The sequence below is a fragment of the Rhyacophila brunnea genome, unplaced genomic scaffold (assembly GCF_057557595.1).
Source record: "Rhyacophila brunnea isolate RB1 unplaced genomic scaffold, BYU_Rbru_1.0 scaffold_18, whole genome shotgun sequence".
In the NCBI taxonomy this organism is placed as follows: domain Eukaryota; kingdom Metazoa; phylum Arthropoda; class Insecta; order Trichoptera; family Rhyacophilidae; genus Rhyacophila; species Rhyacophila brunnea.
Genome location: NW_028232837.1, coordinates 13,331,806 through 13,358,859, shown reverse-complemented (window position 1 = coordinate 13,358,859; position 27,054 = coordinate 13,331,806). Strand labels below are relative to the sequence as shown.

General features: G+C 32.0%; 1 protein-coding gene across 3 annotated transcripts in view; it reads right to left on the bottom strand.

Moving 5' to 3' along the window:
• LOC147073229 (CUB domain-containing protein 2-like) overlaps positions 1-27,054 on the bottom strand; it is a 314,685-nt gene that overhangs the window by 35,584 nt on the left and 252,047 nt on the right. Inside the window, exon 4 of one of the 3 annotated variants that reach the window (XM_085945567.1) lies at positions 2,300-2,389. The exons of the other annotated variants lie outside the window; for them this stretch is intronic. Coding sequence (XP_085801693.1) covers positions 2,300-2,389 — 90 coding nt within the window. The remainder of the gene's footprint in view (positions 1-2,299; positions 2,390-27,054) is intronic. 3 annotated transcript variants of the gene reach the window in all.

Genomic DNA, 27,054 nt, shown 5'->3' with positions numbered 1-27,054 from the left:
TGTATTAGTGTCTTCTATGTATGAACATGCATTATTTTTATGGGCATTTTCTTTATAAAAACTCGATTCCAGTGAAAACTGGATATATTATGATGTACAATGTCTGTACACTAACCCAGCGATATGGTCATATATTTTACTTCTAATTTTCTTAGCGCGCCTACATTTCTTGACACCGCTAATCTTTTGATCAAGAATACTCAATTTTTAGTTCCACCAATGAATGTTTTGACGTCAAAACTAATTACGAAAGTTGCATTGTAAATTTTGTCGTCGTATTGTTATAATTTAGAATAATAATAATAATAAAAATTTGATTATTTTTCATAAAAATAAAATCTATGTCCAATGTCGTGTTTTTTTGGGTTACGTTTTCTGCCAATTTTCGACGATACGGATATGATCACAAGCCTTCCCAACACGGACCGTATTTTGAACTCGAAATAGGCTGATAAATGCAGTCGATTTCCTGTGAACTGTGGTTGTCAAACAATTTTCTTTAGCACACCCATGGGTATTAGACACTTGTATGACAACGACAGTTGTAACCACAATACAATATAGTTCGTGATGGAAAGACATATATTGGGAAATGGGAAATAGGAATACGTCGCAACTTTTGATTAATAAATAATAAAGATTTTTGAGATCTTTTTGATTTTATATAAATCCGTGTACAGACTAAGCAATTATGTCAAACTGGTTTTTAATCAACTGTTTATTAGTGTCTAATTACTAGAAACCGTTCTTCACATTTTTCATCGAACAAAATCTAATATTATCTCCGATATTGCCTAAACATATTTGCTTAGTATGTACGTAGCCGAATATATTATATAAATTGTCTATAGTTTATGTTTTAAATATGTAAAGTGATGAATGAGAATTGCCTACGAAAAACTTTGATTCTGTTCTTGCGATATATCCAACTAAACCTTCAGGCAAATCGATGTCAATGCATCTGCTATGCAATTAATGAGACGCGTGAAATCAAAGCCTTCTTTTTATCTCAATTTTTATTATGGTATCTCAAGTGATAGTTATGCTGTTTTGATTTTACCTGTCTCATAATGTTTTTAATAAGATAAGGGGCATATTAAACAAAAATAAGTATTTACTTTCACTTGTCATAGAATGTTACATATATATGTCTAGACTGTATGCTCACAGAGATAGCATATTATAGGCACCATGTTATTTATGCATATTATTTAAGCTTTTGTGAGGGTTTGGTTTTCAGTAGGTGAGAAATAAGAAATAAGACAGTAAAGACGCAAGATGTCATACTGTCAAATTAGACGCATATTTCCAAAAACTGATAAGTCCACATGAATATGGCTAAAATCTATCTGTAATTTCATATAATAATATATAACTTGCAAAACCCGCGAAAAGCATTTTAAAACAATGTTTAATAACGTATGATGACTTATTATTAATTGAAATGTTATAAATACATGGCGATGTTCGTATTTTAAAATATAATACACGAAAAAAATTTATTGAAAACCAACCACTTATGCTTGAACACACAGCAACGGCGATAATCATTAATGAGGTAACTTGTTTCAAAGTCGGTTAACTCCATTTTTATTATTATATATTTTTCATGATTATTGTTATGTAAGTACTTTTACGTTGTGTGCAAGTATATTAGTTATCAATTTTATTAATCTAGCTCTTTCCTTTCCTTTCTCAATTCCAATGTCATCTACATCTATTAGCTGCCATTTTCGTATATTCGTCGACCAACTGCAAACAAGATTTTTTAGTAATAATAAATTGTTATAAGTAATTTTATTCCGGCAGTTGTTTTATATTGGTTATTATTTACGAAAATGCTTTCAAACACAAAATATTGCATCTACAGTCATAAATGTTTTGTGATTATCTTGAAATGGAGTTAACCAACTTTGAAATCAATACGATTAAATGTGGAATTGTGAGCTTGTCAGTTTTTGGAAATAGACGCCTCAAATTTAGGTGAAGCATGTATGCTTTCTATCATTATGAAAAGCTAAAGGCCTACTTTGTCTTTAGTATTTGGATGATTCGTTGCCGATAGATCGCTTATGTTTAAACAATAACCATAAATATCAGTCATGATGTACTAATCAAACTTTTATTGGTGAAAATAGTAAATTTTCTCTAGCATGTGTTAACTATACGTACTGCTTGTCTTTAGTATTGCATAATATGACTTGGGAGAGCATGAGCGTTTGGTTAAAATAATGACAAGTAAATACTTATTTTTTTGAGTGGGCCCCATAATCAATGTAAGATATATAGTTGCACGTACTTGGAGGTTTGGTGGGGGAGATCAGGGTCGGAGGCAGAGGCTCGACTGCGGGCGCTATACCGCTCGGGGGCTGACTCTCACTTTGGGACCCTAAACATCACATACACCGCCATTTTAGTATCGCTTCATTACACAAATGCGCTACAATTTACTGGCTAAACGTAATCTGTTCAAAGTTAAATATCATTCTAATTAATATTCACGATCCGGCTTGACGTCCTAACCACACAGTGGTGGATTTTAATACCATAATGAAATAAATCTAATAATATTGATACACGTTGACATGGAATACTTGATTTCTCACTATAGCAAGTATTTAAGATGGCATCATTATTTTTTTCTTCATTGGGGTGAACTTCTGCTCTAATGTCAGTTTGACATGAGTTTTTGTCGATGTGTCACTTTTTAGAGGATAGTTTTATTTTTCTGATATTTAGAATAATTATGAATTTTAATTTAATTTTTCATTTGGATTATCAATCAACACATTTTTATTAATTTTAGTTTAATTCCGTTTGCTAACTGTCATACATTACACGTTTCCGATCTGGACTTGCTCTTATTATTTTTGAATAGTGGTACGTTTGGTTTGATTACGTAGAGGCCCGTCACACCGACTGATCACATTAACATAACATTTAATATTTTGGTATAATTTTCTAATTGTATGACTGGTTTGAACTATTTCAAGGCTCCTTTTTAAATCCTTTGACGAATCGATTGCGTCATTTGCGTCGAAAAAATCGTCGCTGTTTTTGATTGTAAATAATATATTGTTCGTTGTAGATTTTCCGTAGACGACGTTAATCGAGCTTTCACGAGTCGCACATAAATTAAAACACATAAGTACAAATTTTATACAAAATGTAAATTGATATTCTATTAAAAGGGGGTTATATTTGAGTATATTATTTTAATATCCAGACACAACTAACAAAAAATGTTACTAAATTTGCATAATAGTCAATGTTTTTACCAGTTTGACGATCCCCTAAAAACTACAACGCAACCTATAGATTAGAATCCCGTGTGTTATATAAAAAAAATGTTGCGTTTCTACTCTATTGTTTTATTTTTCTCTGTGCCATCTGCCAAGTATATAATATTAGTAGGCACGGTCTGTAAATATCTCGTCTATTATGTATTGGTTTAGCGCCAATATATTATGCATGATGTACGATAGATTGAAATTCATTTATGTGGTTGCAGACGTGAGGGGTTAGCATACGATTAACCCAATCAGGACCTCGGACTCCTGATACCATCTCGTATCAGCTATACTCTTGATATAAATCAATAGTGGTAAACATCTCATATAAAGCTCAAATTACACCGGCACTCTCAAGACGATCGTCTGCGCCGATTGGTCCCGATACTGATATTTCATTTAGGATCGTTCTTTAGAGTCATGGCCAAAATTTAATAAATCTTGTGTTTTGCCTGTAACTCAATTGACGATCGGTGATAGTTGGTTCGACGATTACCGATAACATACGATGATCGTCGACTCGCGAACGATTGAAATTAATATATTTCGGTCACGACTCCAGTGATCAAAGTGACATTTCATAATGAAGGGTGATCGATGAATTGATACATTGTTCCTAGTAGAGGTGGGAAAACTGGTCGATTTTGAAGACTTAGTATACTTACTACCAATATAAAAAAATACTAAATATCAAAACTTGTTCCAAAATACTTACAAGTATTTGGAATACTATATAGAGCGTTTGGCGTGCGTATGCGACATAAGTCTCATACTAAACTAGAACTGAAACTTAACTATGGATTAGTATTTGAAATATCGGATTCAATAGAATCGCTAAAAATACACTGAGCTAGTCTTTTCGAAATGTCCCATTTATTATAAAATTTTAAACACATTTTAAATTTATGAGCTGTTTTTATGTTATGTTATAATATTCTTGTTAACATAAAATGAATAACAATGATTTTTTTCATTGTAAACTGCGTCACCTCAGTCACTCACCACATTTCCGAGGGAATAATATGCTACTACAGAAAATTTATGACCTCTTGTTCATACATAAGATGATGTCATTCGCATGCATAGACTAATAAATTAAAATATAATAATTGTAATCGAGTGACATCTCGCTCGCACGCATTTAATGTCAATAGTATTGAAAGTCTACAAACTATCCAGCGGCTCGCGATGATAATATCATCACAAGTATTTTGGAACAAGTTTATTGGGCCACACGTACTGAGTATGGGTAGTTTCATCCGATACTTGAGTACACAAACTGGTGACAGTATTTCCAACTCACCTCTAGTTCATAGTAGGTACATATATGGTATTTTATAATTAAAATTTTACAATTTTTTAGGAATTTAGTCTCTTATTGCGTTTTATATGAATAAAAGTGTAAACAATAAACTTAGATTATGTATATATTTTAAAGCCATCTGTGGAAAAAAAACGTTGAGAAAAATATGTAAGAATCCTAATATTATTTATTAGATATCCAGTATTAGGCAATAACCACTATGCAGTATTATGTAGTCTTTTCATCGTAAAAAATTACAATAATTATTTATTTTTTGAATAAAATGTTTCAAATAAAGATGTGTCTCGCTTACGTTTGAAGAATGAGATTGGAGAGACAGTCAATACTTTTACATGTAAACAGTTATTATCGCGATAGTTTAAAATACACACTATTGGTGCAAGTAAATCCATGCACGTGTACAGGCGCTATTATGTTACACACAATACTGTTGAATCACGTGAATATAGAAAATTTTTACATTATTTTTTATATAAAATAAAATTGGATATTATTGGAAAAGACACACTTTCTATAAATAATTGAAAAAAATGATTATTTATATCTGTTGATAATAATAATATGTAACCGTATAAACGGTTTAATACGGAACTGATCTATATTACATTATGTGGATTAAGTATCTGTTGTAATTTCCAGTAAGAATTATTATTTAAAGCTAGCAACATTAAATCACTATGATAATATTATTGTTAGTCTATGCTATCCTGCGAGTTATGCCACTATGCATTATAATAATGATATATTTTGACAAAGCCATTGTGTATACATAGCATAGAGCAGCTAGTGGTAGGTTTGGGTAAACATCTTTTAATTACATTGAAGGGATGACGTGGATCTCTCACCCTTGACATATGACAGGAGAATTTAACCATTATCATTTAAATTTAAACTAACGGGGAGGGAAAATTGCCAGAGACAATCTGTGATCACTTTCAAGCTGAAATCGTGCACGAAAATTTGTAATAGAATACACACACGGTATACTCCTGCAAATAAGTTTACGTCATAATGGTTTCTTATCAAGAGATTAATATGTAATTAGATGTTGAAGGAAAACCTTCTTATGGTCATCTCTCTCCGAAAATAAATCTCATAGCGAACTGTGCTACGGTGAAATGTAATACGTACAATTTATATATAACTGTCTAACAGGAAATATTTTTCATCTTTAAAAAAGTTAGCGACATTTTGCGACGAGAAAAAAGATCTAATCTCAGCGAGGTTTGATAGATCAAATCAGAATCACGCATACTCTCAGTGGTGGTTGTAGTGACTTTGAAGTAGAAATTCAACCATTCAACTAATATTACAAAATTATTTTGTTTTATATAAACTTTTCAAAGATAGTTTTATTACAATATGTACGTTATATATTACAATATGTAGGAACGGATTTATGTACCTACGTAGTTCGTATGTATCATCTTTTTGTTACATTTTCCCGTATTGAATCAATCATAGAAATGCACATAGCCGTATGTTTAATACACTCTCTGGAAACAAGGATAATAATAATATGTATATGCATTTCCATTTTCATTATTAGTTGCTATGAAAGGAATTCACTCAACTAAAGTGCACCTTTATTTTAAGAGAAAGATAAAAGTTCATGCATATGGCTCTTAATACAGTATAAGATAGGAATTGAATGAAACTGAAGTCATATACTAGCTATCATGCATATTGTATACTCGTAGTACATACTAGAATAGAAGTCAGGCAAGTAAAACACGCGGAACGAGGGCCGCAAACGGACCCTGAGAGCTAGTAATGTGGACACAGAAACCAATATTGTCAATGGGTTGGTTAATTTAATTAAAATCTGCCGCCTGTTTGGGCAGTATATAAAAACATCAGGAAATACAATCTGCGATATGACGTATCCTTTGGCTGTCGATCAGATACATAATAGATTTTTTTGAGAGGCTCCCTCAGTCTCTCTTTCGTGTGACAGTTGAATGTTGATTTTTTTTTGCGGAAAGAAAATAACCTTACATACATAATATTAGTTTAGATATTGACCGTTCAACTTCTTTGCTACATATGCATTTTAAATTCGAAATATGTACGGACCTACAAACTTATCTTAAGAATGGATGGGGGAGCCATAGTCGAAAACTACCCAATCAAGACACGCAACTGAATCTGACATTCGAAAGATGTTTCAAAATGGCGTCCACATGGTAGTTCGTAGTTCCATTTTTGATCGTTCTGTAGATAAGTTTGTCGGACTGTATCTATGTAGGTACAGTGACGTCCCTCGGAAAAGTGCCGACCCTAAAGCAGACCTAGCATGCGTACCCCTTTCATTTTTCGTCACAAACTGTGTGGGAATCTGTTAGGTACCTACCAACCTATTTACATATTTTAGGCAGACTTAAACAGACAGTGTAACAAAAATCTTGAAAAAAATACACACAACACAAACTCGCCCTCCAAACCAAACCGCTCCGCACCACACTCGGTTTTAATTGAGCGTATCACGAGGCACTACGTTTGATGTGAAGCATCTGTAAAGTTGTTTACTCCTGGTAATGTCCTAGCGCATCTATTCTATACACAAGACTGCTTTCGGCCTTTACGGCAGTTATCTAGGGTAGGAAAGTATCGAAATATGAACACTTATTGTAACAATTACAATAAGATAGCCGTCTGAACTGTCTATCTCACTCTAAAATTGATCACAGCCAAGAGAGGTGCTGTTAAAACATAGCACTTATTGTAACAAGTACAACTAACGTATTGTAATTGTTACATTAAGTGCTAATACTTGGATACTTTCCTACCCTAGATAGCGGCTGAAAGTAGTCTTGTGTATAGAATAGATGCGCAGGAGCAGTTACCTGAGACTGAGGTCACCACGCTCTCAAATGATATTTGACTTTGTTTACTGATCTTACTATAATACAAAGTGCCGGGGAGAGAAAAGACAACGAAATTAACAAAAAAGAAAGAAATTTATTAAATATAACAAAAAAACGAATCTACTCTCAAACATCGCTATCTACGTGATGAGTTAGAGGCTCCCTTGTGAAAACATCGTTTGTGCGATTAACCGCCATTGTCAACCGTTAACGACACGTTCTAATGAAGCGACCGCATCGTCTGCTTTATGGAAAACCACCACTGCTCTCAAAAGTTGTAATAGTCTCATTCGTTCCTTCATTTTCAACCTTTACAATGTGACGCCTCTAAGGAACGCATGACCTGCATATACCCATGGGTCATCACTGCATTATGTAATTTATAATAAATGCATTTCAAAAAAAACTCACCGTACTGCGTTTGCATGTTAAACTTACAACGTTTTGTAAGAGGCATACAAAATTTAATGCCAAGAAGAGACATTGCCGAAAATAGAAGTTTCTCCCTATCTTCTCCAATATTAATTTGGCGTGGGTTTCTGGAGAAATTTACGCTACCGGAAGCGTCGAATTGCCCGACGAACTAACCTTGCCACACATGAGAAGGCTTTGAACGAAGTTTGGTTTCAAGAACCTAGTTGTTATCCAACTGGGGTAGTTAATAATAAATTTAAATCATCTTTAGTCAGCATACGAATACCTTCCAATATTAAAATATATGTTGACATGTCCAATTTAATTTACATTAAAATAGTACCCAATTCATTGCACCTACATATTATTATGTATAGTAAAAAGTTTATAATATAACATACCATATTACATCGATTATAAGACAAACTCTTATTTTACCACGTTTTTATTAGCTCGTATTCTTGTTTGTCCGGTACAGATTTTTTCTTGTGTCCAGTACAATTTTTTTCTTGTTAGTCCACGATTTGCATAGGACGATTGAAGATTTTTAACTAACTTCCCGACTAGATAGACATTTGAAACTTTTAGAATATATCAGAACTCGACGACAATGCATTGTTTTAATACTTTTGGCCATCTTTAAGCAGAATTGAATTCATTTTCAGTTAATTCTGTTTTGTATGTTTCGGAAAAAAATCGTTAAAAGTAATATTTACTACTCACTATTATTGGTTGCTAAGGGGGTCCTAGCAACTAAATTATTAATATATACGTGCGTTACTATGGAAATCAATATGAAATGCCAAAATAACATTTCAGTATTCTATAATATTTATTCAGTATTTCTATCAAGTACAAAAAAAAGTATTTATTAATACATAGAATTGTCAAGTTTATATGATTCAACAGAAAATTTAAAAACGTGGTATATAAAAAGTTCTTTTTATTTTGTAAGTAATTAATTATTTAAATACCAATAAAAAAATAATCATAAAAACTTTATAATGAAGGTGGACGTTATACAAATATAGGGTTGTCAAATAAGATATATATATACAGAACTTTCTCTCAATAAGTTGATTGCATCACGAGCTGTATAGCATATTGCACCGTCTTGTTGGAACCACACATCGTCCAGATCAAAATCATTTAATTCATGGCAGAAAAAAACGGTAATCATGTTTCTGTAGCGTTCTCCATTGACAGTAACTGCATTGCCATTTTCGTTTTCAAAAAAACACCGTCCAATTATACAACCACACCAAACTGTTAAGTTTTATGAATCTAAAGGTGTTTCAAGAATAGTATGTGACTTTTATTACTCCAAATTTGACAATTATTGTGCTTATCCACAAAGCTATTAAACCTAAAATAAGCTTCATCGCTGAAGATGATTTTTCCATGAAATAATGTGTCTGTTTCAAAGCCTGAACAAAAACGATGCATAAGTGCGAGTGAGAAAGTATTCGGCACCCATATAATCTCTACGACACGCGCTAGAGTAAGATAAAAGGTTTACAGATGTATGAGATGATTTGCTGTGGTGTCGCCGCCAAATCTTAGTTTGTTGCTTAACTAAGCGTCGATAACCTGCGAGCGCGTGTTGCTAAAATTGATATTTTTGTGTTAAACATAAAGTCAGTGGTAAATCTTTTTAGTTGATTAAGTAATTAAGATGGTTCTGTGTGTTGTATTAAAATGTGGTAGCCGTACTGATAAGCAAGATGATGGTATTACGTTTCATAGGTAGTTGATGCATGTTCGTTATAATTTTATTTGTATATTAGGTATTATATATTTTAATATCAGTGACCTAGTGTTTCTTTAAAATAACTTAAATTTAGGATATATTTACCTAATGGTTGCATTTTGACTGCTTAAAAATACTATATAACGTAAAAAAAAATAGAAAATTATATTTTAATTCTGGATGTATTCTATAGTCTAAGGTCTGTTTCAAGTTGCTCTAAAGTCCAATCAACACAGTGTTAATACGCTTTTTAAACTTCTAATATGTATTTCACACAATATATGGAAGACATGCTGACCGGCATCTTTTCGGGAGACATCCCAAACGATGTAAAGATACCTGGGTCTCAACTTTGCAAAACTTTTAACAGAGACCAAACGGTCTCAATGTTATAATATAACAAGACGAATAAAAAAAAAGGTACCTATGCTTATTAAAATTTATTCTTTTAATTGCTTATCAAAATAAAAGAAACTCCGCCGTAAATGGCAATCAAGAATAAGAAATATAATATTATGACTTATGAAGAGTTTTGTTTATTTAAGTTAATTAATTTTCAATAGGTTTGCTGAAAAATGAAACAAGTGCAATTTTCGGTCTATAACTATTGTTTAAAATACGCGCCATGACATGAGGTAGGCATTCTCATACAATCATAATATAAAATTTGGCTTGTTGTATAAAATTTAATACATCATTAATCTGTTCAATAAAGTAAGTGTGGTGAATTAACATATTTTTTTAAACTATCCATTTAAAAGCTGGGAAGTAAATATGTAGAAATTAGCTATAGTCATGTTTTGGTAAATCCAAATACCTAATCATTAAGTTCTGAGGGAACCGACAATATGCCACGACATACGTTTAATTTGAAACCGCAAATTTTATGGCGGGAAATACAATATTATTACCGAACGTATTTGCTCATGGTGCGGTTGAAACATTTCTAGTACAGAGTGTGTCACATGAAAATGCACAAAAATAATAGATAGAAGATAAAAAGAACTTTTTATATACAACGTTTTTAAATTTTCTGTTGAACCATATAAACTTGACTTGACTAGCTTAAACGATCAAAAAAAAATGTACTTGACATGTCATATTGATTTCCATAGTAACGCACGTATATATTAATAATTTAGTTGTTAGGACCCCAAAACCCGAGCAACCAATAACGGTGTCGAAATAACTTTTCATACAAAGCAGAATTAACTGAAAATGAGTTCAATTCTACTTAAAGATGGCTAAAAGTAATAAAAAATGCATTGGCATCGTGTTCTGATATATTCAAAAAGTTTCAAATGTCCAACTAGTCGGGAAGTTAGTTAAAAATCGATTGCAAGACTTGTACCGGACAAATAAGAATACGAGCTAAGAAAAACGTTGTAAAATATAATCTTCGAACTTTATAAATAAAAGATATTGACTTCAGAAATAATATAAATAAATTGCAATGAAAGAATTTGACTATAAAAAAAGGTATCCTTAGGAAATTTTAGTGATTCTGGACCACCTTAAGCTTTCTGCTAAGTGTTTTTACGTCATGAACCTAGTATTTTTCTAAAAGTCTTTATATGCATCTCGTATTGGCTATCGAAATTTCTTTAATTGAATTCAAAAGAAAAATGTGACAACTGATGGAAATGCCTAATTGGAAGTCATTTATTTACCCGAATTGGGTATTGCTCATTTGAATTCGACCAGAGGGGTTATGAGACCACCTTGTAAAACCCTAAAACACTATTTGCAGCGTAGTAGTTTTGATTAATTTAGTTCCAATATTTTCGTACATTCTCGGTAATTCTCGACTTAATTGTCACCGATCGTCGACTGAGTCGTACGAGAAAAATATAAATTAGTCTGTTTTGGTCATGGCTTTAGCGAACGGTCTAAATGAGCCTTCAAGAATGGGAGTCTTTGGATCTGATTGAATCTTCAAGTTTATCTGTGTAATTTGTAGTTTACATCTTCGAAGGCAATCGTTCAACATAATCGTGAGTCTGGCCTGGCAAGATAAGATTTTATATTATTTAATAATTCACAATATATAAAATTCCTCATAGAATACCTATACATAATTATTAATACCACAGAAATATACCTTACATATGGTTCAAATGGTAGAGCACACTGGCCGGAATCCAAATGTTTGTTTGTTGTTGTATGTTTCTGAGATGTTCCGAAATATGTATATTCAAGAAGACATTTTTTACTTTTTATCTCAAGATTGATCAAAAGATTCAAAGTGAATGTATATTGCAGATCATCAAACCAGACAGTCGAGTAAGAATGGTGTAATGGTTTTCGATTTACTATTTCCTCCTTGTATACCCTTTATGCACATTTGTTTTTAAAGGGGAGGATAATGGTTGGGAGGTAGAATAATGGTTAAAAAAATCAAACCTTTTGATTCAATTATTAGTCACAGTCACGCCTACCAGTTTATAAAATATTTTAAGAGACTTCTTTTATTGATTATTTCACAAAAACAATACGCTCTGCAGAGCTAAAATGCTAAGAGGTGCGGAAACGGATTGTGAATCGGTACGACATGCTTGTTCTGCCCTCTGTGACTGGAACCTGAGATGGTGATATAATGTTTAATGGCCATATATGAATAATTATTCAAACAATAAATGGTCGAAATGGACATGATGTTAATGAAAAAAATCAACAGATTTAAACGGATCTTTTCATGTTAAGTAGAACGCAAAGAAATCCAATTCTACGTTTGAATTTCAAATCAAAATTAAATTAAATAAAACATATATATTTAGGGACGCGCTGTATACAAATTAATAAAGGTGTACGTACATCCCATTATAATCTGAAATGCCTACCAAATGTGGACATTATTTACATGTCTGTACAAAATACATCATTCCAAGAAAGTGTGTGTGTATGTGACACGACGCTGTTTGTCTGTGGTAGATTTTAGGTTGTCATGACAACGGAGAAAAGTGGGTTACCCACTGAACGAGATTGGAAGTAGACGAATGTTCTCTGGGGTAGTGGTGAATAACACGTGACATAAGAGCTTTTTTGTTAAAAAGTTATAGTTAAGTAGTATTTTAGATCCTATTAAGACATTTCTTTAAAGTATTGGATCTCTTTTCGAATATTATTATCCTTCTTCTTCTGGTTTATTATTAAAAGTTTATTAATAAAATAAAATTGTATTAGCATTTGTAAAGTTCGCACGTGATCATCAAATTTCCCGAAAGCGAATTATAAATTATTTTAAGATTAACCCAATCATTGCAGCCTGATTTTCTTGTACTCAGACCAGCGTCATTTGCGGGGGATGTCGGGGTGCATAGCATTCGGGCAGGAATATTTAGATACCCGAAAAATATTACATACAAATATATTGAATTCAATTAGATAAACTCAATTATATGTTGAAACATACGAATAACAAAGGATAGAATAGGCATAGGTCCTGGGAATTGGACTGAGTTATACATACATAATAAATAGTTTGAAAAGTAACGGTTTTTCATAAATTTATCATTCATGCAAATGTATGTATAGTAAAAAAAAGACATGTGGTTCATTTTTCTTATTCTAAAAATCCTGTTTTTTGCTTGCGCAATATTTACTATAAATTTTATTAAGTTTAAGGTGGTTGATTATTGACAGTTTAGTCATTTTTGTTTATTTATTTCTTTAAAAATATATGTGTATCACCGTCGGCGTGGCTTTGGTCGTACAGTTCCCTCATATCTACTTTTTTCTTGTCGATCCGTGTTACACATGTGGAAAATTTCCGAGCGGAAACACATTGGTAAATACTGAAATCACTTCACTTATATCATTTTGCAACCACCGACTTCATTCGTTCAACTACAAATAATTAATGACAGGTAATGACACAATGTTTTTGTAGGTTGTCAGTTTTTATTATTGTATGTTATGATGGTTCTAGCAAGTGAATTCGTGTGATATGATAATAATGTAATGTATGCCTGTACGCCTCACGGTATAAATTATTTACTTGATACAGGTTATCCGTGGCTGCACGGTCTGATAAATAAGTGAAGGGGTGAAAGCGATCCAAGAGTTAGTCAAAATGTACGGCGTCAGCTGTGAAGTCGATTGACGCCATTACTATTCGCTGGCATGTTGGCAACCCTGGGACTCATATAGTGATTCCGGCAGAGCTTAGAAAATATACAAAGATTGACTCTATTGCCATAATATTTTTTTCAATATCTACAAAGAATAGAATGATATTTGATAATTAATACGTTGTAAAATGATTGAACTCATTTTATATTAATTAGTTTACTCTCAGTTGAAGACAAACGTGGTAACGACCAGAATATTAGGATAAAACATGTTTATATACAACATTACTTATGTTGGGATTTCCCGCGCATCAATTCATGCCAAAAATGGGGTGAAATTGAACAATAACAAATAAATCTGAAACTAGGATAGTATAATGTTAATATGAATAATTTTCAATGTGAATAGAATAATATTACGGATATTATTCATATTCCATGGTCGAAAGCGAAATATTATTTATTTGTAACTTTTATCCGTAAAAGGTATTAATAAAAATCAGAATTGAGAAAATATATTTTTATACTCTAGTAATTTATAGCCAATGAGTAAAAGCACATGAAAACATCGGATTGATGAAATAATTTTATTTTGAGTTAATTATTAAAGAGTAGAAACTATGCAATTTTGGCTTTAATTTAGTTTTAACAACATGAAAAATCATTTTAAATATCTATAAATCATCTTGAAACCCTGTACTATAATAAAATGTTTGTATATTATGCTTTGTTAATCGTTATTCCATTAACTTTCTCTAATATACATATTTAATTGAAAACGACTACAAAAATCTACCTACCTACTAATGTATTGTATTTTAATCCTCCTAATTTGTTCAAAGCCAACAAAGCAGTCTAACGTAAAACGTAAAAAAGACAAGGGTACCTACTATTACCCTACCTAATGATTGGGACGAATTAAGCCCCGTTTCCCCTTCCTGTGTTTACTGTTATTGGTTTGGTGAGCACTTTTTCTCCCCCTAACGATTGGATCAATGTTCCCGGAACAGATCGCAAAAGAGATAAAAGAATACATACTTACGTTATAAGGAGTGAGTATCAAATTATAATAATGTCCGACATTTTCAGCACGCAATTAACGTGTTGAATTACACATCTATAATATTGATGCTTCAAAAATAGAACACTCTTTCTATCATTTACAAATTTCTATGGCTGAAAAACTATAATTAATTATTTATACATCCAACCAGTAATAACTAAAATATCTTCGTTCTTAATTCGAAAAAAATATCTATTTTTATAGCATTTATATGAGTGAAATAATTGTATACCATTGATTTTATAGTCATTAGGCTTATTTAAGATTCAAAAAAATTCAGAAGGTACACAAATGTTTACTTAGTGTGATCGAGCGGGAACGGAATATATCCCATTATTAGGTAGGTAGGTACCTACTTTCATTTTTTTTATTTTGGTTCTAATGGTTCAGGATTGGGTGTGGCCTGTCAGCCTTCTCCATAACTTGTCATCATATTTTCATATACTTAATGGAAACCGGAATCAAATGTTACTGTTAATTTGGTCTATCCATCTGCCGAGTCCATATTCTCTGACACTTAAAATTGAAGTGTTAATATACTATGATGGTCATAGTCAAATAAGTTCTGGAAGATAACCCAGAGGAAAAACACCGTCGAAAATCAGCGAAAAATGCTCTATGATGACCGCCTGGAAAAATATACCATACACGTGAAACTATTCTATATATAAGACCAGCACTCGAAATAGAAAATTTTACGAACCGGAACGATCTATAGTTATCAAAAAATATTAAAATGTGTTCGATTTTTTTCGTTTTTGTTCCACCTACGCGAGGATGAGTGTAGGTGGACGTTGTTTTATAAATTCTTAAAATAGAGTCTGCTTAGCACATTCTGTGTACTTCCTTATATCTAATGTATATATTTTTTTATTTCCACTTTTCTACTGTGTAATAACTTAATAGGTACTGATATTTTTTTATATAAAATACTGTTTTAATAATATTTATTTGTTTCTAAATATCATGTTGTGAACGTCTTAAATTAATAATTTGTAATGTTCACTATAAAATAAATAAAATTTGAATTTAACATTTGAACTACTTTAGATGAATAAATGAAACAACAGGAATTAAACTTCCGATATGCATTATTACGGTATGTGAATTTTACCAGCGCCGCAGTCAAGAAATCTCATTTCTACGAAATACACTCTCAACAATTACCATGTATTGATGTACTGTCTACCTAGTTAACATACTTTCGTATTATCGTAATAAAACAAAGACAAAATATGATAATATTAAATTTTGATTGAAATATATTCATATTTTTAGCAATTTAAAAAAGGCAATCTAAAATTCCATAATTTTTATTACCTATTTATTATTTTTTTTTAAAGTAGTAAGCAATAAACAAGGATGGTGTTTGTTTAATATGAACACTCCATAAATAACAAAATAGTGGTAATCGAAAACCGTTTTTTTTTTCATGAGACCGAGCGATCGTTCCTAGGATTTCACGATTCCGATCCATTTCGAGCCCTGCAAAAAGGCTGCAATACTAGTACAAAATGTTGGTAGAAATCAGTCTTGTGTCAAACTATATCACCATAGATCACGCGACAATGATTGTAGCTATGCCCTGACTGCAAACGCGTGCGGTAAGTTCAATATTATGTACAATGCTAAAGTAAACATAAAAATCGATTTATTATATTATTTATTTTAATGAAACTATGCACACGTTTCTGGCGTATGCAAATTGTGATCCCCACTCTTCATTATAAACGTTCCCCATCCCCAAATTAATTACTTCAAAATCGTTGATTGCTTTTGCGATGCAAACAGGATATTGAAGAGCTGTTTGGACTCGAACGCTGGGGATACGAACAATATCATAGTCTATGACTACCTCTACCTATAAGCATAATATTGTTTACTATGGTTTCATAACCCAAAATATTATTTAATATTTACAGATACATAAAAGTTATATCACTGATTTGTGGCTAACAGATTTTATTTTATTATGGTATAGTCAACTTGTGACAATAGACTTTACGAATGAGATTGTGATTTGGTTTTTATTTTCCTGATTGTGTCCCTTAATACAATTGAATACAGCGACATTTATTGTTAAATATAAATCAGTGAAACGAAAAATATCTCCGGGTTTTTGACCCATTTTTTCACATAGCGAACACAATATAATGAATAAAACAATATATTTGAAAGGCAGTTATATTTCCATCAATAGTAACTAAATATTTTTCTGAATTTACCCAAGAGGCTTTTTAAAAGATTCGAAATATCAAAAGTTTGCGTCGGAATATTAAACAAATAAAAGCGGTAATCGCATATTTTATAGACAAAAAGAGTAGTAATTATATAATGTTTTATTTTTTTATTCACATATAAATTAAACGATATTTTGTTTTCACGAAATGCTTGCAGTCAGGCAGTCAAAGCAAATCTGCAAATATGTCTCTATGAAATTGTTGTATACCGTATTTTTGTTATTATTCGAATTCATCAGAGTTTTGCTTGAGTCATAACTATCTCTCCATCTTTTAGGAGGTCTGCCGGGATGACAACTGCCAACTGGTTTTCCGTGCAAAATCTTAGTTTCATCCATACTTTCTGCCTGGGTATTTCATAATTTCTTCCCTATCTGAACAAACTGTCTTGTTCTAATTTCACGGCTTCGCAACATACATCTTGTTTTAGCTGTATCTGATCTAGTTTCGATCCCATATGTTATTATAAGTCTTAGGCACGTTTTGTAGATTCGTATTTTGCTGTTTCATATTTTTGTTTTTCCAAATAATGACCTGTAGACATGCAGTTTTGTTTACTAGTCATTTAATTTCATCAATTTGATCTTTCTAACTGAGCAGATGTTTTTCCAAGTATCTGAATTCTATGACCTGCTATAATATTGATCACAAGTTTTCATTTTGATGCTTGAAAATGTGAGGTACTTTATCTTTAAAATATATAATGCAATATTAAATTTATTTTGTGTATTTTTTTGTTAAGAAAACTGTGCAGTGAGGAGGAATATAATTTTGGAATATCTAAGCATGTGTTAAAAATGAGAATTTATTTACCTCTCCATTCCATACTTAATAACGATTGATTGGGTACGCTTTTATAAGAATTATTAAAGGTTTTTAGATAAAACTATTACAGATATTTTCCCCCTAAACTGTGAGAAAGTTATACTACCTATCTGATTTCTAAATGATATTCAATAAATCCCACGCCAGAAAGAATGTTCAAATATAATCTCCACCCTCATCATTCACACGAACCAAAATCATTTTCTCGAGAAATGATCCTACCCTACCTCAAATATAATAACATTATAACCAACTGTCATTTTAGAGATTTAGGCCTATTTTTTATATTACTTTCAATCTTCAATGGAAAAATCTTTTGGTGGAATGATAAAGAATAAATCAAACTTCGGTTTCTGTAATGAAAAAGTCGCAAAGCTTACATACACTTCAAAGAAATCTATTTAATATCGGAAAACAGATCGCATTTCCGTTGTTCCTACAATGTTATATACATATTATATTTCTGACTTTAGCTTTATTTTAACACATTCATTTCTTTTATTGAAAGAAATAATAGCTATTTATATGTAATTTTTTCAACAAATATGGAAGATATAATATCATCATATCTGGGATCGACCATCGGTGGAAAAGGCGGATGTGAAGCGGAAATAAGAAGGCGCACACAGGTTGCAAAAAATGCGATGATACGTCTTATCATTATATTGGAAGGATCGGGGAATCTCGATTGCCACAAAAATGATTCGTATAGAAATAAACCAACCGCGTTCCAATAAGCGGTCCTTTTTCTTGAGCTAGTCGAAGAATCTAGTTTATCACAAGTTTTGTTTTTGTTTTGTTACGCCAAAGAATTATAACTTCTAACGTACATAACTACCCACACCGATTTTTTTATATCTTTTATTTTTATAATCTTTCCATTCTAATAATTTGGAAATCGTATTATCGTAGGTATAGTTAAATTCCGATGAATAGTTACTTAATCGGGTATAAAATTTAATTGCTTTTTATTAAGAGAACGGTCCCTTTTAATGGTTTTCCTACACAATGCTATAGCACTTAGGCCGCACAAAGTAGAGTGCCTTTATTTGCTTGACTGCGATCGAAGTGAAGTTGGTCGCTATCGAAAAATCTTTCACTCTCACACACATATAAATAATATATTTATTCTCACATAATGTATAATATATTCGCCAGGAATGCTTCCAGTCAATTTATGACTAAGAAAACAAGTTTATTGTAGAATGCGAGGTCTGTCGGGAAAAGAGATTGTAAACAGAGACTGAACGTATATTTTACCACGTTTTTATTAAGTCGTATTCTTGTTTGCCAGGTACAGATTTTTTCTTGTTTGTCCAAGATTTTTAACTAACTTCCCGACCAGTTAGACATTTGAAATTTTTAAAATATACCAGAACACGACGACAATGCATTCTTTTAATACTTTTGGCCATCTTTAAGCAGAATTGAATTCATTTTCAGTTAATTCTGTTTTGTATGTTTCGGAAAAATTCGTTAAAAGTAATATTTACTACTCACTATTATTGGTTACTAAGGGGGTCCTAGCAACTAAATTATTAATATATACGTGCGTTACTATGGAAATAAATATACTATATCATCAGTAAAATATAAAAAACGTGGTATATAAGAAGTTCTTTTCATATTGTAATTATTTTATTAATTAAAATAAAACAATATTATTTAGTACCTACTAGTTACATTTTTTTAAATGTCCAGCTTCATTGACTTTATCCATTTGAAGCATACAAAACCGGTCCTGACTAATATATTAAAAATAGTGGAACCGCTACTACATATATATCAATAATTGACAGTTAAAACCATAAAAGAAATATATTTCTGACGTAGAAAGAAACACAAAAAACCGCCTGAGAGAAATAATTTGAATAAATAATTACACACATGATAAAATAATAAAAAAAATATTAATTTTTCACGACGATACTGAAAATAATGAATAATTAAAAAATATATATTGTTTATTGTGGAGTTTTTGCAATTTTACGTTATTTTTAATCTAAATTCATAAATAACACTGGTTCGCCATTCTACATAATATTATTACAATATCAAAAAATATGTTTAAATATTTTTGACTTTGTAATCATTTAACAGTTTGTGACATGGATGTTAAATAAGATAGATAAAAAATAATGAATTTTATTCTCCGTGCCAAAACATAATATCTACCTAGAGGTTGGGTATACGTAAGTACTTGAATCCCGAAACCCGAAATCATGATGGCTGAAATCCCGTAAAATGAAATTTGATGTATTCACATTCGATAAAAGTAAATAAACTTTTACTTTCATTGCTCATATTTTGGCCACACCATGCGGCATCCCGGGAGATATTAACCTCTGCATCTTATCATTGAAGGTAGAAGAAGAACGCCCGGGTCCAAGAATATCAGAGACTGATTTGAACTCAGTCCTACATCCCTATTTAAAACATTGATGATCAGGGAGAAAATGGCTGGACTCATCACCAACGTTCCACAACGGATATAGCAGAAAAAGAATAAGAAATGAACATTAAAATCGAATACAGCAGAACAATTAAAAAATCTTCTAATTATTAGGCAGGATATTTTGGTTAACAGTGCTTTGGATTCTGCTACCTATACTTTAACAATGTCGCTATAGGTGAATGCGTTTCCGTAAACTCTTTCTCAACTCATTAAAACTTTTCCACGTTCCTACTATGTGACAGGAAAAGCTATCGGACCTAACAATTTCTTCTATCGATAATAATGTTGCCCGGGTATTAAATTATTTAAATATATTTAATAGATTTTTCAGTTTAAAGTCATTTGACAACTGTACGCAATCTATTATTTAATATAACCATCACCTAACAAATAAACCAACCGTCATTACGAGGACGCCATCAGGAAATCTCGCACCATCTAGAAAAATTGCATGCCTAATGGTACGTTTACATTTGACACTAATATCGTCATATTTATGTATGACACCATATTCACTTAAGTGTAAACAGTAAGTATATTTGTATCTGCCACTTATTTTGCGTGTGTCGACTCTCACCTACCGCTTATTCAATCTACTTATATACGCAAATGTAAGCACCGCGTATTCGATAAGTTCGAACTTGGAGCGATATATCACCGAAGTTGGACCACCGTCTACTTTTATGTCAAGTACCTGACACAATATTCGTAGTTTGACAGGTACCTAGTGAATTGTATATGTATATTTCTAAAACAACGGACAATCAATAATCATAGGTACACCATGAATGTATGCCCAACGTTTACGTTAATAAATGTACTGTAGCGATCTGTCAAAAATCATAGACAATGAGAAATTAATCGGATGTGCCGTGTTCTATGGATTTTGTTCGAAAATAAAATATCGCTTGTTCTCGGCACATACGATTAATTCTGATGCACTCTGTGAAGAAAAAATGCGCTTCAAATGGTATTACCTAATTCATTTTGGCCCACACCTGCACTCGTATTAGGTACGATAATATTATATTGAATATGCAATGACGATCAAGTGCTAGATATCGCAATGTTACTGTTAATCGTTCTTCTACGCATTTCTGAATTGTGTGTCTTGTTTTTTGGCAAAAGGTCCAATCTTGCAAACTAAAGTTCACAAATTGAGTTGGATCTTCGATTTTAAACTCTGACATTAAACGGAAGGCACCTAGTTCTTCTCGTCGCTGAATCCATTCCCGCACCCATCTAGACCATTTTTTCCTCCTTTTTGTTGCCAAAAGACTTAAAATAATAACACTCGCTGCTTTCTTTTTTAACATTCCCATATTGACAACTGACATAACGTTTTTGAGAAGTATACAAAATAAGTGTCCGAATAAATTACAATATCATATGTAAACACCGCATATATTTATTCCAATGTTGCCATTGAATAAAGTGTCGAGACTTTATTTCAACGAGAAGTATACCAGAATTTTATGTCAGATCCATGCAGGTGTAAACAGTAAATGAAATTTTATGTCCGACACATAAAATAAGTATAATGGTATAAGTGTCAGATGTAAACGTACCATAACAGTATGGGCGATCTGAAAAACATAGTGCATAGTTTTTCAGTCATACTTATTTGTTTTAATTGAATATTATTACAGACGGTGTTGTTTTTTAGACCAAACCATAACCGATAAAAAATATTCCTCTATCTATAAAATATCAAAAAATATGTATGTTTTATTGGCATAATTTTAGATATTTTATACTTAGATAAATGAATATTTTTTGGCTATTATCTTCGATGACGTTGATTAGGCAGAGTTTAATTGTATTTAAAAACTAACACATACTATCTACACATTGTAGCATGTGTTCAATGAAAACAAAAACGTTTGACTGACAAAGTTTAATGTGCACTATTTATGTCGGATCTTAACAGCCTCCACACCTCGCCACTGTGCCCAACCCTGCTTGTAGGTACAACTCAATACGTATGGTCACAGTTCACTGGCATAAGAAAAGAGTTCGATCGAATAAAAGGGCATTATATAAAATTTGGGAAAGGTGGTATTGAAGTGAATGACGATTGTGAAATCTAATAAAGCCAAAGAGTTTCTATTTAGGCTAAAACCCTTTCTTATTTTTAGCCAATAGGCTTTGAGTAGTATTGGAATGAGCAAAGGGTTTAGATCAATGGCGCACAGTAGAGATCTTCTCTTCAAAATCATATTATATTAAAATCATTACATTTAGATGTAACATTTATGTCACGCTAGATATTCCAATTTCAAAAATACATTATTTCTACTGAATACTCGATGATAGATTATCAAAACAAATAAATTTAGTGTTGCTACCATTGATTAGTACTTAATTAAAATATGTATATGTTGACGTTGCTGTCTTAAAGTAATGTGAATCTATTTGCAAAGCACGAAAGAGATACTATCAAAGTGTTTATACGATTATATTAATACTATCGACCGAGGTACTTGATGGAATTTGAATTTAAATTCTAATGGAATTAAGTTTGGTACTATTCCATTTGAGTCGATTTTTGCGACCCGGGTTTCACTTTCGGCATCTTCAGGCACACTCACTAAAAGGTAAATACACACTCACAACGTTAATGCTCACTTATATACCTAATAAATTAATACAATTTTGGATGAGCATGTTCATATGTCACAAATTTATAAGTAGGGACGTTCCGAAGATGCATTTATTTTTAAGATGTTATACCCAAAAACTACCTATCTCTAATGATATGTTAAAATTTTAAATTATACTTATTTACAGTATACCATAATGTTAACGGAAAGACTATATTGGCACAATTATGAAGTAATCCAGTAAGTAACCTTACCTTACCTACAATTATTGTTACTGAGTGAAACATTACCTACGTCTCTAAAATTCTGAGGCAATATTAACATGTTTACGAGGTATAGTAAAATTGCCATTATTTTATCAGAAACGAGATATTAACCTGCAACTATGATTTTAAAGATGGTCGTTCTACCGTAAGTCTACAACATAGTATATTATACTAGCTCTCTCCAACATATATTTTTAAAACGAGTGTTTTTATTAATTTTCTGTAGGTTATTACTTCAACCCTTAGTAAGGGTCGGACGCAAGGGAGAGAAGGGTGAATAATAAACATATATCAAGGTAAGTACACACTTAGAAAATTGCATATTAAAAGATTGGTTGAGGTGGGGTTAGTGAAAGTTGAATTATTTAATATTTCACTCCTATTTATATCATTATTATTGAAACCCACACTCGCCTTTTGCATTTAGAATGTATAAATAAATGCACGTCAATTAATTTTATAGACTTTATATTTAAATTTACATTTATTTAAACTTTGGCATGGATTTCGCCTTCTGATATCAAAAGACTATATGCATATTCACATATCTATGATAAATACATACATGACATCAGTCTAATAGAATAGTACAACACTAGACTCAATTAGAATTCAAATCAAATTCTTCAATATTAACTAATTCAGAACACAATATTATAAAAAAAACATCAGTGTGTGTACTTATGTACGCGCGTATAAGTTATACTTCTTTGGCGTAACAAAACAAAAATAGATTCTTCGACTAGCGCTTAATTATTTTGTTAAATTACACACTCAAGAAAGAAGACCGCTTATTGGAACGCCGTTGGTGTATTTATATACACCTTAACTTATATCACTAAATTATATAATTATTTATCGTTGTTTTTATTTTTAAAGTAACAACTGTCACTATGACGTTTAATAGTTTGTTAACGTATGGAATTGCAAATGGCCGACAATAATAAATTCGCTGCCTAGGCAACGGAACAATTCCAAACTATAATATTATACTGTATAATCGTCACGATTGCAGTATCATACTGTGGCGTAAAAGTAGTGCGTTCGGCTGATAACCGAACAATCGGTGGTTAAAATCCAATCGAGTGCGTTTTTTTCGTGTGAAAAAATAAATTGTGTGTTACATGTCACACGCCAAAAATACATTCTGATCTGATTTTCCAAAGGCGCTTAAAGAAGTATAAAATTTTAAAATATTTGTTATATTTCTAAATGAAAAATCAGTAACGAATTTTCTACCTAGCTGGGAATCGAACTCATATCCTTGAGTTAAGGAATGTTATTAGCGCTTAGTTTCCTAGTGATAGGTACTATTAATGCAGTTGAGTATGCATTTATGCAAGTTTCGTGGCTGTCTAAAATTGTGACGGCGATTCCAGTTGGAACACTTCCGCTTTGATATGACTAAAGTTGTCAGAATACGTGATTTGCGAATTTACACGTAACAACTCGGTTTCTATTATTTTGAATTATTCAAACCAGAGCTTGGTTGAAAATCACATCATAATTTAATGTATTTATGCAGAAAGCATCCAACTTAGAATGCGTTGTTTAATTTATAATTATTATATTGTATTACTTCACCCTGTCACGCCTTAGCATTGAGGCACAAGATCGTGCCTCTCGCGATGTGAGAACTATTACGTGTAGATCGCATTTGTAGTAATTCTACATGGTAAGAGAGGGTCAGCCATGGTGATGGAACCCTTGAGGTTATGCCACAAGGGTACGGAGTATCGTACTTTCTAGCGGCATCCGGAACACATATCCCAGTCACGTCAACCGACTCTTCATGACTACGTCAATCACCGAGGGCCGCCTTGTCCGCTCATGAATTCGAGTGGTTCGTACCAATATAGCATTAAGATTCGGCGGAGACATCAATTCTCAAAGCTCAAAGCTCAAACGTCAAGAACTTTAAAGCTTAATAAGCTGCCGCGACGTTTGGTACTTACAGAATACAGCCTTGACTTGCACATGACTCCAAGTTGACTGAAGTTGATTTGTCCCACCTCACCCATGTGGATTCCAAGTTCACTGGAAATACTGCCATCATCGTCAACTATGGCACTTTCGTATTTGATCATTGTCACAAGTCCGATAGGCAGACCTGAAACCCGCAGAGAATTGTCGGCGCCAATGCAAGCAGCACTGCACACGGTTTTGGTATCCGCTGCATTCAAATGAAGACCTACACGTTTCGAGTTCGCGGCGAGTTTTTATGTCAGTTATAATATAATATATTTCAAATTATTTCAGTATTAATTGACTTAACTAAAAAAAAAAAAAAATTCCAGGCATGTCCAACTTCAAGTAAGTGGTGGTATGATATCCAGTTTAAAACGGATAATGATATAAACACATTCCCATTGTAATTATTCACTGAGCGGACGTATTATTTTAGTATGAGGATACTCAAGCATTAAAAAATAATCACAATCACAAAACATACTTAATTTCCCATTCGTCATGTGAAAAAGAAAGACAAACATGAATGGAGGCAAATACAAAAAGAGGCCAAGACCAACAATGGGTTGTACTCGTAGATTAAGAAATGGCACGATTTAACAAAAAAACAGTAAAAATTGTTCAATAAATAAATTTCAGATTGATTTATATATAAACGTTATGTTTCCTGCAAAGATCAAATAGAGTTTAGGGTGATAACTACTTATCAAAACACATTTTGAATTATTATTAAGTACACTAATCCGATTAAAACACCTAAAGTAAACCTGTTTCATCTCAGAGTTGGAAAGTTTTCAGGAAATCGGATATAAGATAAACCACAGGTGATGTAGGTCACAAGTCACATAGGTGTGCTGTAGTGTACACGTATATACCAATACCTGCTGCAGTTTCCACATTTCTTTATATACAAAACCACCTATGTACGTCCTCGGCGAACCTCTTTGAAAATTTTAATGAGAATTTTAGTTTTAATTGAGTTAGTTTTCTGTCGAGTTCTTTAAAAAAGTCTCACTGCAAACGCAATTTGAGTTATTTTTGTTTTAGTTTGAATGATTCGAGGCAGTAGATTAATATTTTTCTATAATTAACAAGATAATGGAGATTTTACAATAAAAATAGATTAATGTTTTTAAATATAGTATAATAGAATATGACATTATAGTTGAACGTGCGACAGAAAAGATATGTTAGAAATGTTATAATGTTGTATGATACTTTTCAAATAATTTAAGTATATATACATGTTCATATTACAAAAAAATCAAATTACGAATCCTGTATCCATTTTAAGACAGTACACATTTTATTATTACGACTAAGAAAGAGTGTGAGATTAATCCAATATTAAAACATGGATGGAGTTAAAAAAACAGAACAAAATAATTTGACTAGATTACCTAGTTAAATGCCTTGTTATGCAATGTATATTGAGCGATATAGATCAGAGCTACATAAGGCGTGCAGGTATCTTTGAGGGTTACACGTAAATTGTACATACAACATTTAACCGTAGCACAGTTCGCCGTGAGCTTTCATCAGAAAGAGATGACCGTACAACGGTCTCCAATTTTATTAGATTCAATATGAACATTAATTAAATTTTCATAGCCGATTTTGGAAAAATTCATGAATTCAAGAATGGAAACCTAACCTAACCTAACAAATAATTCAGTATATCGGCTATTTTCAAAAATTGTTTGCCGCTGGCTTTCTGTAAACCGACAAGAACCGTGTTTTATTTGGACATGAATTTTATCTCAGTACTATACGACCCAAAGAAGTTGAACGGTCTTTAATATACGACCATATAATATTTTCGATATAACATTTCACGGTGAAGTGTGATACGGTGAACTGCATACGTACAAATTTCCGAAAACGATATTTGAGAAGAAAGAGAAATTCAAATATCCTCT